Source organism: Cervus elaphus, chromosome 20, assembly GCF_910594005.1.
Source record: "Cervus elaphus chromosome 20, mCerEla1.1, whole genome shotgun sequence".
Lineage (NCBI taxonomy): Eukaryota > Metazoa > Chordata > Mammalia > Artiodactyla > Cervidae > Cervus > Cervus elaphus.
In genome coordinates, this window is record NC_057834.1 from 34,573,865 (window position 1) to 34,591,295 (window position 17,431).

The window sequence follows — 17,431 nt, forward strand, 5'->3', positions numbered from 1 at the left end:
TGCAAAGAATAGGACATGATTGAGTGGCTGAACAAGAACAACAAAATTCATTTTATGATTACATGTAATCATATAATAAATGTAATTACATGTAATAAATGTAAATATATACATAAATTACATATATATTGTATATGTGTGTGTGTGTATTTTCCCACTTGGTGGTACTTAGTTAATCCTTTAGTTATTAACTAATTAATCTGAATAATTGCATTATTACATATTTACTGTGAATAGTCATGAGAATTTAAGAACCTTTGTATGTAGATTGCTCTACCGATGGAAGTTTTCACAATGGCTTAGGGAGAAATAGAGGAAAGCAGCATTTTCTGACAGAGAGATAAGTTCTTTTGAAACAGTCCAGAATGCTTCAGAAAGCTATTTATAGGGAAAAGTGAAACAATAATTTGCAAGTGAAGATTTGTACACCAAGGAGACTCATGCTGTGTTTGAATACTAGGAGGCTTACTTAATAGGCTGTATTGATGAAGCCCAAGGATGGATTCAATACTCTTCAACATAATAGATGCTTAGGAAAGAACTTAGAGAAATACTCCAGTCTTCTCTTGGGAGAGAGTTACTCACAGATAAGAAGGTATGCATACAATGAGAGAAGGAAAAAGGAATGGGAAAAGACTTCACAGAAAAGATTAGGTCATGTGACTCATTTGTGACTATGAAATAATAAAATTCTTGTCAGATCTAAAAGGACAAAAGAATCCAAGGGACCTATGAGGTAGAGTCCATAGGTTGTGAATTATTCATAGAAACATTTGTAATTTAGACCATTGTGCTACTGCCTCTTCTCAGTCTTGGTGACCAGAGAGATTCTCCCCTGAAAATGTTTAAAACAAAAACAAAAAACATAATTTTTATTGTATATGGAGTATAGTTGATTTACAATGTTGTGTTAGTTTCAGGGGTACAGCTAAGTGATTTGTTATATTTAATCCATTCCTTTTCAGATTCTTTTCCTATATAGGTTATTACAGAATACCGAGTAGAATTTCCTGTGCAATGTAGTAGCTCTTGGTGATGATCCATTTTATATAGAGTAGTCAGTATATATTGAGGTCCTTTAATGGACCGGAACCTGGTGGTCTGGATTGACAATAAGAAAGTGAAAGAGACAGAAAGAGCAGAAAGAGGCTGATATTCCTTGGTTTACACAGAAAACCAATAAAGCCCTTGACATATGGCTTGCACTATTTCATGTAGGCACAGGGCGCCCTCTCAAGGGGGGGTCTTGAAACCCTGGGCAAGAAAGTGAGCTCAGCGGGCTTCTGCACTCCAAAGAATTAGCCTGAGAGAGAGAGAGAGAAAGAGAGAGAGAGAGAGCGAGAGAGAGAGAGAGAGAAGACACTGGGACCCAAGCTCTGATGGAACAAGGGTGTTTTATTCAACATAGTGTGGGTATATATACTGCCTTACAAGGTAGCTTTTTTTTTTAGCAAAGATAAAGATAAAAAATCCAGACTTACAAATTATCAAGGAAACATAAGACAATCCATATCAAAGAGAGAGGTTTGTAAATAATCACTTTTACCGCATGGTCCATAAAAAGGAAGAGGGTCGTAAATAGTTACTTTTCACCGTGTGGAAAAACTAACAAAGGAAATGCACGCATGCCTCAGTCCCAGGAGTGGCTTGCCACTCCTCTTAATTTCTGAATATTCAAGAATTAATAAGGAACAGAGGATTCATGACAGATCAAAAACAGCACACAAGAAGCCTCCTGTTAAACACTCCCTGACAAGTATATGTTAATCTAAAATTTCTAATTTATCCCTCCCCCTTCATGCTTCCTGTTTGCTAACCATAAGTTTGTTTTCAAAGTCTGTGAGTCTGTTTAATTTTGTAAATAAGTTCATTTGAATCATTTCTTTAAGATTCCACATATAAGTGATATCATATGATCTTTTTCTTTCTCTGTATGATTTACCTCACTCATTCTAATAATCTCTAGGTCCATCCATTCACTACAAATGACATTATTTTGATCTTTTTATGGCTGAGTAATATTCCATATATATATATATATATATATATATATATATATATATATATATATATGCATACACACACACACACTCTACATCTTCTTTACCCATTTCTCTGTTGAAAGATATTTAAGTTGCCTCAATGTCTTGGCTATTGTGAATATTGCTTTAATGAACGTCATGGTGCATGTATTTTTTCAGATTAGGGTTTTACCTGGATATATGCTAAAGATTGAGACTGCTAGATCATATGGAGTTCTATTTTTAGCTTTTTTTTTTAAAGAGCATTTATACTGTTTTTCACAGTGGTTGTAACAATTTACCTTCCCACCAACAGTGTAGAAGGGTTCCCTTTTCTCCACATGCTCTTCAGCACTTCTTGTGCGTAGACTTTTTGATGACGTGAGGTGATATCTTTTTGGATCAGTGTGAGATGGTACCTTTCTGGGTCTACCTTCTAGATTAACAAAAATAAAACAAAATAAGCAAATGGGACCTAGTTAAACTCAAACAAAGGCAGCTACAGAACCCATAAACAAAATGAAAATACAACCCACAGATGGAAGAAACTATTTGCAAACAAAGCAACTGACAGGGATTAATCTCCAAAATACACAGAGAGCTCATAGAGCTCTGTATCAAAAAACAAGAAATCCAATCAAAAAATGGGTGGCAGGCATTTAAATAGACATTTCAATGTCTATTTAAATAGGCATTTCTCCAAATGAGACATAGATGGCCAAAAATCATATGAAAAGATGCTCTATATCACTAATTATTAGAGAAAAGCAAATCAAAGCTATAATGAGAAGTCTCCTCTGAGAATGTTTAATATTAGCCTGAACCAAATCTAATGAATAATGAAAAGTCTATTCATCTTAATGACCAAGATCACATGCTGTACATTGCTGAATAACAAAGTGAAATAGAAATTTCTTATATTCAGCACTTTAAAAAACTTACTTATTCAACAATTACTGTAAATCATTTTCTTCTTGAAATGCTCTCTATTACCCTAGAAATACAGATATATATGACTCATAGTCTGTTTCCTCAAGGAGAAAATATGGAGAAATAGAAAGAATTTAAGTCAAAACAGTTTGTTTCATGTTATAAATATGACACATCATAGATGAAATTATCTTATTTCTAAAAATGAATAAAATAATCACACCTGGTCTATACATTTCATAATTGTCCTATTTTATTTACTTTGTGCTGTGAAGAATAAATTTAATGAACATATGAAAGAATTCACAAAATGTGTGCTATACAATTAAGTTACTTATGTTGATGTATAGTTAAGGAAAACCACAGGTCAGTACAAACAAAGATGAGGAGATGCATTAAATATAAAGAAAAATATGTTGTGGAAGTTCAAGGAGGATGAGATTAAATAAGATGTAGAATTATCAAAGAACACATAAACTCATTAACATTTACCTTGTTCATGTACTGAGCTTGGCGTTGAAGACATGGGTAAAATGTCAATTGTTACCTGACAATTATACATATATTCTAATTAATCAAAAGTATCGTAAGGGTCTTTGTATTCTATCTTCCCTCCCTCTCTTCAGAGTAGAAGGAAGGGAGCATGTTCTTTACTTTTAACATTTAAAGACCTAACTCTCTTTGAATAGCTTCAAACTTCTCTTACAACCATAAACCATCAACCAAATCTAGTCCACAAATTCCTAAGAGGTCAAATATCAACTTTCACTCATTAGATATTTATAGACAATATTATATGTGTAATTTATTGTGTTAGACTCTGACTTTATTAACTACTGAGCAGTGATTTCAAGGTTCAGAATCTGATCCAACTCTGAGTCACCTTATGCACATGAATTTCCTTCATCTGGACATGAATCATAGAAGTTTCTGTCCTTTTTAAGTTATCAGATAAGAAAATCCTTTTAAAATAGGCCAGAAAGAGTCATAATAAGTAATTGCAATTGGTTGCTCAACAGAGAAGAAAAAAATTAATGAAAATTATGAAAATACACCATCTCCATGCACACAGTTATTTTGCTAAACTAAATAAACCAATAAATAACCAATAAATTAGTTCAGCCACTACAGAGAACAGTATAGAGGTTCCTTAGAAAAACTAAAAGTAGAGTTACTATATGATCCTGCAAACCTACTCCTGGGCATATATCCAGAGAAAATTTTAATTTGAAAAGATTCATGAACCCTAATGGTCATTGAAGCACTAATTACAATAGCCAAGACAGAAGCAGCTTAAATTTCCATCAACAGAGTAAAGGATAAAAGAGTCAGACATGAGTGAGGTGACTTAGCACAACACAACACAGTACATATATGCCATAAGCCATAAAAAAGTGAAATAATATCATTTGCTTCATCATGGATGGACAGAGATTATCATATTAAGTGAAGTAAGTCAGACAGAAATGACAAACATAATACGACCTATATGTGGACTCTAGAAAGTGATACAAATTAACTTTTTACCAAAAAAAAATAAAATAAAATAAAAATAAACTCACAAATTTAGAAAACAAGCTTATGATTAGCAAAGGGGATTATAGGGGTGGGGGAGAGAGATAAATTGCATCTGGGATTAACATATACCCCACGGGCTTCCCTTCTAGCTCAGCTGGTAAAGAATTTGCCTGCAATGTGGGAGACCTGGGTTCAGTCCCTGGGTTGGGAAGATCCCCTGGAGAAGGGAAAGGCTACCCACTGGCCTGGAGAATTCCATGGACTGTATAGTCCATGGGGTGGCAAAGAGTCGGACACAACTGAGTGACTTTCACTTTCACGACTATTTGTAAAATTGTAAAGAACAGCAACCTACTGTATAGCACAGGGAATTATACTCAACGTCTTATAATAACCTATAATGGAAAAGAATCTGAATAAGATATATGTTTATATAAATAAACATACATATAAAACTGAATCACTTTGCTCTATACTTGAAACTAACATTGTAAATTAATTATATGTCCATTTAAAAAAAGAATCAGTTTGTAATTTTAACATTAAACATTTGTCTTATTCACAGAAAAAAAAATAATGGAAAATATAGCATTTGTTTGTTGCTTCTTTTAGATTTCAGATGTCCTAACAATGAAGATCAACCAAACAGTCCTGGAAGAGTTCATTCTTGTTGGTTTTTCTGTTTATCCACATGCACAGACATTCCTCTTTGTGGTTTTCTTTTGCCTCTACCTTCTCACCCTCACAGGTAACCTGACCATCATGAGTCTTACTTGGGTGGACAGTTGTCTCCACACACCCATGTACCTCTTCCTTAGTGCACTCTCTTTCTCCGAGACCTGCTACACATTGACTATCATCCCCAAGATGTTGGCAGATCTCCTCATCAAGTATAGAAGCATTTCAGTCATAGGTTGTGGCTTGCAAATGAGTGCCTTCTTGGGACTTGGTGGCACTAACTGTCTCATTCTCACTTTGATGGGGTATGATCGCTTCCTGGCCATCTGCAACCCTCTCAGATATCCTTTGCTTATGACTAATATGGTGTGTGGGAAACTTGTGGTCTCTGCTTGGGTTGTTGGCTTCTTTATCTCTGTGACAGAGATTGCATTGATATTCAGGGGCTCTTTCTGCAGTCCCAACCTTATCAAACACTTCTTCTGTCATATGAGGGCTGTTGTGAGGCTGTCCTGTCTAGACAGTGAACTCACAGAATTCATTGTAACAGCAATCTCAGTGTCAGCCTTGATAGGCACCTTCCTGATTATCATACTCACTTATGTGTTCATTCTCTCTACTGTTCTTAGGATCCCTTCAGCTGAGGGCAAGCAGAAGGCCTTTTCTACCTGTGCCTCCCACCTCACGGTGGTCATCATCCACTTTGGTTTTGCATCTATTGTTTATCTGAAGCCAGGAGCACCAGGGGGAGACGACACACTCATAGCAGTCCCCTACACTGTCATCACTCCTTTCCTCAGCCCTCTCATTTTCAGCCTCAGGAACAAGGACATGAAGAATGCTTTCAGAAAGGTACTTGAAAAAGCAAATTCCTTGAATAAATAATCCTGGTTTATTGCTGCATGACTGATTATTCCTAGATGTCAGTAAGGGATTTACCCTATGATATCTGAGAAACCTATACCATTTGCCTTTCCAGGGGTTGGCATATGGAGATCAAGTGACTGAGTCTAGGACCCAAGCATTTACTTATCTTGTTAAGGAAGTGGTCTATCTCTTTCATTCTGCATGTTCTACATCTACTATTACTCAACTCTACTTTTACTAGTACTATCAGTTCTCTACTTCTACTTAGATATCAATTTCTGAAGATAACTAGGCTTCTACCAATCAACCTCTGGGTTTATTGCACCTTTGATGAAATGGGATAAGAAAGATTGTGGAAAAAAAAAAAAAACATCACGAGTGACCACTCTATTTAGAAATGTTTAAAGATATCTAGAAATGTAAAGATTGAATAATTTATATAAGCAATATTGTGAGGCACTGAATTGTGTCTCCCAGGAGATAAACCACTTTAATAGGAGGTTCACTATGTAGTAATCATCATCTCTTTATTTGTGCGTATCTGAATTGACATCTATATTTGTTAAGTACCATATCATATTGATTATTAAAAAATTTTAATAATGCTGTTTATGATGGTTTTCCTTAATGACTTTCAGATGCTAGCTTCTGAATTCACAGGATATGTTGGAACAATGATTCAAATAAATAAACAGGACAGTAGTGCCTACTTGTTTCATAACTGGGGGAATCTATGTTGACAGCTGGAAATAACCTCTATTTTCTTTAAGATGAAGGCACTAAACAGCAAATGTTTGAAAAACTCTCATGGTATTGATGAGTGTGACTTTAAAAAGTGTTTTGGAATAATTTTACAGACATCTTATATGTAATAAAGGAAACTAGGTAAACACAGCATCAAATCTTTATATTACCTAGAAGAAAATAAGAAATAGTGTGGAGGTTATATATCACAGAAAATTAGCAAGTGATCTTAAGGAAAATTCCAGCATACAAACCTGGGGACATTTCTGAATCCTTTTTCAGTTCTGCTACTAACCAAATTCATGTCCTCTCATGAAGGTTATAACCACTGTACTTATGGTTTGTATATATAAAATGTACACAAAATCTGGATTAATTTCCAACCTAGATTATTTATGGAGATCATGTAAAGATAGGTAAGATAATGGATGAAAATGATTATGTAATTACACTGATTAGGTTACCTCTTACCATGACTTTCCTTTCTTCCCTGGGACCATTTTTGTAACACTTGTGCAGGCAGAATATTTACCCCTCCTTCATCTGTGATCACTGCTTCAGTGATGAAAGTGTTCCACCCCTGAGAACTGCTTAGTCAATCCAGAGAAGTTATACATCTTGGACATAAATACTAACAATCTGCTCACTCATAGTGAGTATAGAAGATAAAATGTTAAGTCTAGACTCAAGTTCCTGACTTGAATTTGGGCCAGTTAACCTACGTTACATCTGACATAACAGGGATTGCTAGGTGTTACTTAACATAGACTGTTAAGCTAGAAAAAGCCAATTTGATTAAATGGAATCTAGAAATACCTATATGGTTAGAAGTCAAGAAACACACTTCTAAATAAACAATGAATCAAATAAGAAATCCCGTGGCTAATAGAAAAGAAGGTTTGAACTGTAGGAATTAAAAATACTACAGGACAAAGCTTTTGGATATATCTTTTCAGTGTTTGGATGAAATATGTAGTGTTCAAAATACATATTAGAAAAGTATATAGAAAGCAAATTTGTAAGATAAACATTTGTCTCAATAATTTAGTAAAGGAATAGCTAAACACAGAAAGATTGTGAAGAAAAAATAATTATAAGAGTAGAGATTAAATATATATTAGTATGTGATTGTTGTCTAATCACTAACTCGTGTCTGACTTTTGTAACCCCATGAACTGTAGCCTGCTAGATGCCTCTGTCCATGAGATTTCCCAGGCAAGACTACTGAAGTCCGTTGCCATTTCCTTTTCCAGGGTATCTTCCTGACCCATGGATCAAATCCATGTCTCCTGAACTGTTTTTACTGCTGAGACATCAGGGAAGCCACCAGTGGTTCAAAAAAGTCAGAGGCTGGAGTATTGAAAATCTTGGTAAATTATGTTTTTCTTTGATGAGATTGACTAGGGAATAAAGACAGATGACCCAAATAAGCAACCATGGGAATGGAAATGGGGTTGTTTCTCAGGTCATAGAGACATTAAAGATGAGTGAATACTGTTAATAATTTCATGAATATAAATATGAGGATTTACATAAAGTTGGAAAATTGTATAAGATACAATATAAGATACATGCTAAAACAAACTCAAAAGTGAAACATTTAATTGTCAAGAAATTTAATTTTAATTATATTTCACATTGCAAAGTCTGAGTACTTTAGTTTCAATTTTTTCTAAATTATTTTACTAATAAAATTTTTAATGGAAAGAAGCTAGATACTTACTCCTGTCAATGAGAAATATAATATGGAACCAATGAAGGAATAAAGTAGGAAATCAGTGGCTTCTGTTTTCTACCAAAATGGGAAAGATGTTCATTTTTTCCCTCTATGTGTAATGAAAACTTCAAGGAACAAATACAATTTGTTCTCTCAGGAAATGTACATTCTTCTTGTGGAGAGACAGACAATTATGGTATTATATAGATTAAGGTTTTCGTAGATCTATGGGCACACTCAGGAGACAATAGACACAAAACATTGCTGAAAGTTTCAGTGATATTGTTGTTCAATGTCCCCAGATAAGGCTATTCTTCCTGTGTTATCAGCCTCATCTAAGGAGCTCTCTAAACAGGGGGAGGAGACAGCCAGAAGGAGTCCTCCTTGGGTCAGAACAAATTTCAAAGACTGATTTCAGAAACTATCCCTTCAAAGGAGCCTGCACTTTATTTTATACATCTGTGGAACAATTAATATTCTAGGGCAGGATTGAAAACACTAGAGCAACTGGCAGGCTAATAGTTGCATGTGGTCAGAAAGAGGACATTCAAAATAAGGCCTATTAAATGACTGCCATTCCAGGGTTAATGTGGACATAACCATGACTGTGCTCATGATTAGCAGTATCAAGAGACCTAACACTCTAGTATAGTAACGGAGGATAGAGTTCATTAAAGTATTCAATCCAATCACTAACCAAACATAAAAGCAAACAACAAACAAACAAACAAAAAAAGGCCCCCAGTGTGTGTGTGTGTGTGTGTGTGTGTGTGTGTGTGTGTGAATGGGGAGGACCAATAACCAGAAGTTTCTACAGTATATCATCTAAAATGTCTAGTTTCAACAGAAACAAAGATGAGACATGCAACGAAATATGGTTCAGTTCAGTTCAGTCGCTCAGCCATGTCCGACACTTTGCCACCCCATGGACAGCAGCAGGCCAGGCTTCCCTGTCGTCACCAGAAACATGGAGATATTACCAACTACCAGAAAAAAATATTAGGCAACAGAAGCTGCCTTGTCAGTGTGACTAGATTCTGTATTTGAAAGACAAAAACTTTACTTAAAAAACTAAAAATAAAGTTACCATATGATCCAGCAATCCCAATCCTGGGCATATATCCAGACAAAAATTCTAACTTGAAAAGATATTTACATACTCCCCAATGTTCTTTGCCGCAGTGTTTGCAAAACCAGGGCATGGAAGCAACCTAAATGTTCACTGACAGTTAAATGCATAAAGAAGTGGAGGAAAATCCTCAGCCACAAAAAAAGAATGAAACAATGCCATTTGCAGCAATATGGATGGACCTAGAGATTATTATATTAAGTGAAGTAAATCAGACTGAATAAGACAAATATCATATGATATCACTTAAATGTGGAATTTAAAATATAATTCGAATGATCTTATTTACAAAACAAAAACAGGTTCACAGACAAAGAAAACAAACTAACAAAATGACGGTTACCAAGGGGTATGGGGAAGGGATAAATTGGGAGTTTGGGATTAATAGATATAAACTACTATATATAAAATGATAAACAACAAGTTCCTACTGTATAGTACTGGGAACTATATTCAATATCTTGCAACAACCCATAGTGGAAAACTATATGAAAAAGAAAAAATATATATATATATATCTGAATAACTTTATACCAGGATCTAATACAACATTGTAAATCAACTATATTTTAATAAAAAAAGGCAAAAATTCAAAGTAACTGTTAAAAATATTTCAGACATCCAAAATTAATGATTTAAGAAATAAAGGAAGCTATCATGAAATCATAAATACAGAATATGAATAAAGAAAGAGAAATTTTTAAAAAGAACTAAATGAAATGCTGGACTTGAAAATTACAATAACTGAAATTTTTTTAAAAATCAGCTTTGGACTCAGCAATGATAACCTTAAGTTGAAGATGGTAGAACCAATTCTCCCACCTGTGACTTGTATAACCTTGTGAAGTTTAACTGTCTTGCTAGACCTGCTAATCATGAACTGCTTGTAATTGCACTTTTATGAGAGAGCAGTATACTGTTTCATTTCAGTCACTTTAATTTTGGGGTCTTGGTAGTAAGGTTGCAGCTACATTGTATTGTTCAGATAATTAAATGATATATTTATAAAATTTTTCATAATGTGTCCAGTATATTATAAATGCTCAGTAAAAGATAATTAGACATAATTTTCTTCATCTCTAGGGAAAAGTACAGAAGTGCCTCTTTCTGTTTAATTTCTCATCTCCCTCCCCTTTCTGAAACCATCTAGTCTTTCTCCCTCAATAACACTATACTCTTGTGATTCTTTTCTTGGCCAGCATGGTCTTTTTTCTTTGGTCCACCAATGGCTATTTCTCAAGCTTTTCCTGTTCATATTCCTCTATTTTGGTAGATTATGTTTCTCAGGCAAAATCTATCAAATCTGCACTCATTATATTTATTAATTTTTATGACTACAAGATTCATCATTTGAAGACAGACATAAGACTCAGGCCAACACTTCTAAATTTCTGTTGCATATGTCTGCCTCTTCTTTGAGCTTAATGTGTCAAGACTGATCTTGTTATTGATTTTCTCATGATGAACAACTTTCTATGTTTTCTAAGATCTAGCATCTCCTCACAACTTTAGGCTAAAAATGAAAACAGAACCACAATTCTCCTACACCTTATGGCGTCATCTAATTTTTTAAGGCACAGTTGCTTGTAATCCTATTATTTTTTCAGCAACAACAAATCTTATTGCAGAGAGAATACTTCTTCTCCATGGCATCTTCTCTGACCTTTGATCCAGTTCCTCTTTCTTGTCTATTCAATGTTTGGGTCTCACTACAGTGCAATCCCCTTTTCATCTGTACTATCTTCTCTCCTCCATCAAAATATTAATCCTTGTAAGAAGAAACTGTTACTCATACTTTTCTGATTTTGCCCACTTTAAACACAGTAAGCCTTCCTAAAATGCTCAAAGTTGACAAAAAAAATACACAAACCAAAAGCTGAGAATATGCTTTATTTGGTGAACTTTCTGAGGATAATAGCCAGGTTTACAGCTTTTCAGGTAGTTTTTACATACTGTTCTGAAGAGGTAAGGAAGGAGCCAGTATATGTAGAAGTTTTGCTGGAAAAAAAATGTAGCTGAAAGATCAAAAGATTCCTGCTAATCACAAAGAAACCCCAGACATCTGAAATCAATATTAATGGGTTTCTGTAAATGGTAAGAAGTAAGAGCCTGATATTAATGAAATCATTCCTTTGGTATTCATATTAACTATCAAGGGCCAGTATCCTGAATGTATTCATTTTGAATTCCCCTCAGAGTGTACCATTTGTGGGGTGGGATTCAGTGGTTCATGACTTGATGGTTTGAAGGCAAGAAACATTCCTTATTTACTAAAAAGGCAGACAATATTTTTTGTTCACACCAGGAATGGACTCTGTGACTAGAGGGACAAAGCGTGTTTATGATGAGAAGAGCAAATTGAATGATCATTGGGGATACAGTTTATTACACTCTTCAGCAAAACAAAACTAAAGGAGTAGCAGGAAACCTTGGTTATGTGCAGAACATAGACTCTGCAAGTTTTAAATCCCCAGAGACTCCCAGAAGCCAAGTCACATATTAAACAAACCCCTGTAACTAATGAGAGCAAATTACAAAGTTAAGTGAGAAAGTTCTTTTCCTCTCTTTGATGAAGAAGAGAGAAATCCCTGAGGGTCTCTTAACCAGAAACAAACCTCTAGAGCTGAGGAAACTTCAAACTCTTGCTTAGCAGATAACATCTTTAAAGTGTTAGAAGGAAAGGCTCTAAGCCATTGTAATTCAGTGAGTGTTGGGAACTGATCATAGCACATGTGGCTTAACTTCATACCTCATGTCAGAAACTCTGGAACCATAGAAAGCTGAGGGGCATATTCAGAACTGCTTTCTTAACTTGCAAGGTGGGGAAATTTGAAACCGGAATGTACAGGAACTTTCCCAGTGTCACTCAACTAGCAATGATAAAGTTAAAAATCTGGAGTCTTTGACCAATGTTGATCTTTGTTGATTTTTGCCTTTTTTGAGTTATGAACAAAACATTTTCCCAACAATGTGAAGACTATCATGTAAGAATATAACTGATACTGAATTGGGTTTGGAGTCCTGATAAAATACACAAGGTAGGAAACTACTCTTGATATGGTTTGACTGTTTTCTTTGTGATTAATTCACTACATTTTCTTCAAATTTACTATTTCTCTTTGACTTTAAATAGAAGTGTATTATTTTGTCAGTGGATCCATATTCCAAACTAAATTTGAGACAGTTTGATTTAGCAATAACTTCAGAGAGAACTGAGGGTAGGGTGAGGTAGAGTACCCTCATCCCCTTTAGGAACACAAACACCCAGAATATGCCAAACATAGAAGGAGTTTCTGATATTCCTGTTCTACTGAGGATGATTCTCCAAGTAGTCATTTACAACACAGTTGGGTAAAGACTGGATAAGGAAGGGGCTGCTTTGAATTTGAATCACTGAGTCTTTTTCATTTTCAAAATTCTTCTGAATTTAACTGTGTCTGTGAAAACAAATTTTGGGGGGGCTGTCCTGGAAAGAATGTGGCCTACTGTGTGAAACCAGGCTGTTCTGCAAGTAGTGAGTTAGAAAAAGCTTGGGTTTACACCATGGAGCTATTAAAACAACTTCTTTTTCTGCCAATGTATTTTCCCTTTGGGGAACCTAGGTAATTTTAGTTTACAAACCATAAAACTTCCCTTGTTATAGAGTTATTGTAAAGAGCTCTGAGAATTTAAGGATCTCAGCTTATAAACAGCTCTACAGGTAGAAGGAATTCTTAATGACTTAGAAATAAACAGAAGGACATGGTCTTCACTTTTCTTTAAGATTTCAGGTCCTAACCAATTTCTCCAAGAAGGGATGATGACATTGGAATTCTCTTATAGTTGTAAGTCATTGTCCAAATATAGTGCCCAAATAGCTAGGAAGTTAGCTATCAACCTGAGGTATATAGACAACATTATACATAGAGAATTTCTGAGTCAGACAGTGACTCTGTCTATTAACTACTTGATAGTTTTTTTTCAGGGTTTAAAGTCAAATCCAAAGCTTAATCACCAAATTCATCTGAATTTCCTTCATCTGGACATGAATTAGAATATTTTCTGTCCTATTATTATTATGGGCCAGTAAAATCATTAATAAGGGCAAGAAAGAGCCATAATAAGTAATGAGTATTTGTTTACAGAAACAATTAGTATACTGGAAAAAAACATCACCTACATACACATGGTGAATTGCCAAACCAAATGATCTATCAGAAATTGTAAACTTGGACTTCTCTGGTGGTACAGTGGTTGGGAGTCCACCTGCCAACGCAGGAGACATGGCTTGATCCCTGGTCCAGGAAGATTCCACATGCCACAGAGCAAATAAATCCATGTGCCACAACTACTGAACATATGCCCTAGATCCTGCGTGCCACAACAAGACAAGCCACCACAATGAGAAGTCCACACATGCAAATAGAGAGTAGTCCCTGCTAGCTGCAACTAAAAAAATCCCATGCACAACAATGAAGACTGGCACAGACAAACATGAATAAATAAATAAAATGATTTTTAAAAAAGAAATTGTAAATTTCACTATTTATCTATTGAAACCAACATTTCAAAGAATAATAGAAAAGTTAATATTTGTTTGTCTTTCATATTTCAGAAAATTCAACAATGAAGATCAATCAGACAATCTTGAAAGAGTTCATTCTTGTTGGTTTTTCTGTTTACCCACATGGACAGACAGTCCTCTTTGTGGTTTTCTTTTGCCTCTACCTTCTCACCCTCACAGGTAACCTGACCATCATGAGTCTAACTTGGGTGGACAGATGTCTCCACACACCCATGTACCTCTTCCTTAGTGCACTCTCTTTCTCTGAGACCTGCTACACATTAACCATTATCCCCAGGATGCTGGCAGATCTCCTGGCCAAGAAAAGAAGCATTTCAGTTATAGGTTGTGGCTTGCAGATGTATTTCTTCTTGGGACTTGGTGGCACTCACTGTCTCATTCTCACTTTGATGGGGTATGATCGCTTCCTGGCCATCTGCAACCCTCTCAGATATCCTTTGCTTATGACCAATATGGTGTGTGGGAAACTTGTGGTCTCTGCTTGGGCTGCTGGCTTCTTTATCTCTGTGACAGAGATTGCATTGATATTCAGGGGCTCTTTCTGCAGTCCCAACCTTATCAAACACTTCTTCTGTCATATGAGGGCTGTTGTGAGGCTGTCCTGTCTAGACAGTGAACTCACAGAATTCATTGTAACAGCAATCTCAGTGTCAGGCTTGATGGGTACCTTTCTGCTCATTATCCTCACTTACATTTTCATTCTTTCCACTGTCCTCAAGATCCCTTCAGCTGAGGGCAAGCAGAAGGCTTTTTCTACCTGTGCCTCCCACCTCACAGTGGTCATCATCCACTTTGGTTTTGCATCTATTGTTTATCTGAAGCCAGGAGCACCAGGGGGAGACGACACACTCATAGCAGTCCCCTACACTGTCATCACGCCTTTCCTCAGCCCTCTCATTTTCAGCCTCAGGAATAAGGACATGAAGAATGCTTTCAGAAAGGCCCTTGTAAAGACACACTTCTTGAATAAGCAATCTTGGATTACTGATGCATGACTGAATGTTCTCATAAGTCAGTGAGGCATTAACCCTGTGACATGTGACATCTGTACCATTTACCTTTCTCCAGAGGTTGGCATATGGGGATCAAGTGACTGAGTCTGGGACCTACGCCTTGACAAGCACTTACTTAGCATGAAAGAAAGGAGTTCAGTGACTTCTATTCCCTGTCCCTGCAGATTTTAGGCTTCTATCAATGAATCTCTGGGTGCACTTCAGTTTTGATGCAGTCGGGGAAGCAAGATCATGGAAAGAAAAAAGCAAAACCTTTGACCACTTCACTAAGAAATGCTTTTAGAGAGCTAGAGATGTAAAAGTTGAAGAATTTTTCTAAGTAATGTGATAAGAAACTGATTTGTTCCTTCAGGATATAAACCATTTCTGATATGAGATATAGTATGTATAAATCTTCAAGTATGTGTAAATATATATATGTTAAGTTCCATGTCGTACTGACTATTAATGATTTCTGATAACTTTGTTCATGATTGTGTCTTTCTAATGATGGAATTAGATACTAGATTCTGACTACACAGGATGTTTTGGAACAATGATTCAAATAATTAATTGGACAGTAATCTACATGTTCTAAGTCTATGGGAACCTATCAAAGGCTGAATATAAACTCTAATTTCTTTATGATGAGATCATTAAACAGCTAACCTTAAAAAAATACCTCAATATTGGGTGGTTTAACAACAATAAAAGTGTTTTTGAATAATTTTGGCAGACTATAGTTAATGAAGGCAATTTATTTTACCTAGAGGAAGGTAAATATTGTATAGGTTATATATCACAGAGAGGTTTCTAGTAATCTTAGTGAAATTCCCAACATACAAGCTTAAGAACTTTCTGAATCCTTTCTCAGTTCTGCTGCTAACATGTCCTCTAATGAAGGATACAATTGCTATACTAAGGATTGGTGTATATAAAATATGGAAAAGCTTTTCAATAGTTTCTGACCTACATTATTTATGGAAATGTTCTAAAGATAACTAAGATAATGGGTGAAAATTATTACTCACTTACCCTGATTCAGGTTATCTATTGCTATGACTGTTTTCTTCCCTGGGACTATTTTTGTAAGTGACACTTTAAGGTTAGCTGAAATTCATTTTCTTGAGAATTAAGGACTATTTTTGTAACACACATGCAGGCAGAATATTTGCCCTTTACATTTGTGGTCATTGCTTTAGTTGTATTTCTCCCATTTTTGTTCCATTCCTAAAAACTAAAAGCTAGAAAATATTTAAATGTTTAGAAGTCAAGAAACACATTTCTAAATAAAAAGTAAATCAATCAAGAAATCCCATGTATATTAGAAAAAATACTTGAACTGGAGGAAATAAAAATACTACAAGTCAAAGCTTGTGGATGTTGCTTTTCAGTGCTTGGATGAAATATATATAGCATTCAAAATATATAGCATTTAAAATGTTCATAGGCTGAATATTTATAAGATAAGCATTCACCTTTAAAACTTAGTAATAGCTAAGCACAAAAAGACTGTGAAAAATAATATTCCTTGATGAAATTTATGAAGAAATATAGACAGAAGACACAAACAACCTTAAGAATGGAAATCTGTATTTTTTTCAGATCATATAGACATTATTTGAGAATTTAAACAAAATGGGAAAAATCATATAAAATACATACTAAAACTGACATAAATTTAATTCTCAAGAAAATGAATTTCAATTAATATTTTTTGTTGAGTTCTGCCTTAAGGCCACAGGTGCAAGGTCTTCCATCAAGATCACAGAAGTAGAGCCCAGAACCAAGGTTATGTCTGGAAGTGACTGAGAACCTCTGTAAATGTTTCTGAAAGACCCCCGCATCATCAACAGCAGGCTTCCTGACTCCAAATTAGCAAAGATGCCCACCCCAGTAGCCACCCAACAGTCCCCTAATCAATCACCTAATGCCAGTCTCCCAGCAGGAACTTTCTTTGCCTTGAGGCTATAAAAATGGGCATTTCAGGTGGATTCTCTACCAGATGAGCCACGGAGGAAAGCCCAAGAATACTAGAGTGGGTAGCCTATCCCTTCTCAAGTGGATTTTCCCAACCCAGGAATCAAACCAAGGTCTCCTGCATTGCAGGTGGATTCTTTACCAACTGAGCTATCAGGGAAGCCCCCAAATTGGCTACTAACCCACAAAAAGTGTCAGCTTTCCTTGGTCTATCAGGTGGTGTTGACCCACTGCACTCACAGTGCCCACATTATCTCTGTTCTTTGTTCTTAATAAACTGATCCCTTACTG

The 17,431-nt window shown here is 35.5% G+C and overlaps 2 protein-coding genes across 2 annotated transcripts; both read left to right on the forward strand.

The window, feature by feature from the left end:
- Window positions 1-5,048: 5,048 nt before the first annotated feature.
- Window positions 5,049-6,032, forward strand: LOC122676462 (olfactory receptor 10X1-like). The gene has a single exon (XM_043875705.1). The coding sequence runs from the start codon at window positions 5,100-5,102 to the stop codon at window positions 6,030-6,032; it is 933 nt and encodes a 310-aa protein (XP_043731640.1). The 5' UTR covers window positions 5,049-5,099.
- Window positions 6,033-14,171: 8,139 nt separating this feature from the next.
- Window positions 14,172-15,163, forward strand: LOC122676436 (olfactory receptor 10X1-like). Its single transcript, XM_043875629.1, has one exon. The coding sequence runs from the start codon at window positions 14,210-14,212 to the stop codon at window positions 15,161-15,163; it is 954 nt and encodes a 317-aa protein (XP_043731564.1). The 5' UTR covers window positions 14,172-14,209.
- Window positions 15,164-17,431: the final 2,268 nt, after the last annotated feature.

Bases quoted from the DNA above. Each gene is read 5' to 3' on its own strand.
- LOC122676436 (XM_043875629.1), top strand. From the start codon at position 14,210: ATGAAGATCAATCAGACAATCTTGAAAGAGTTCATTCTTGTTGGTTTT.
- LOC122676462 (XM_043875705.1), top strand. From the start codon at position 5,100: ATGAAGATCAACCAAACAGTCCTGGAAGAGTTCATTCTTGTTGGTTTT.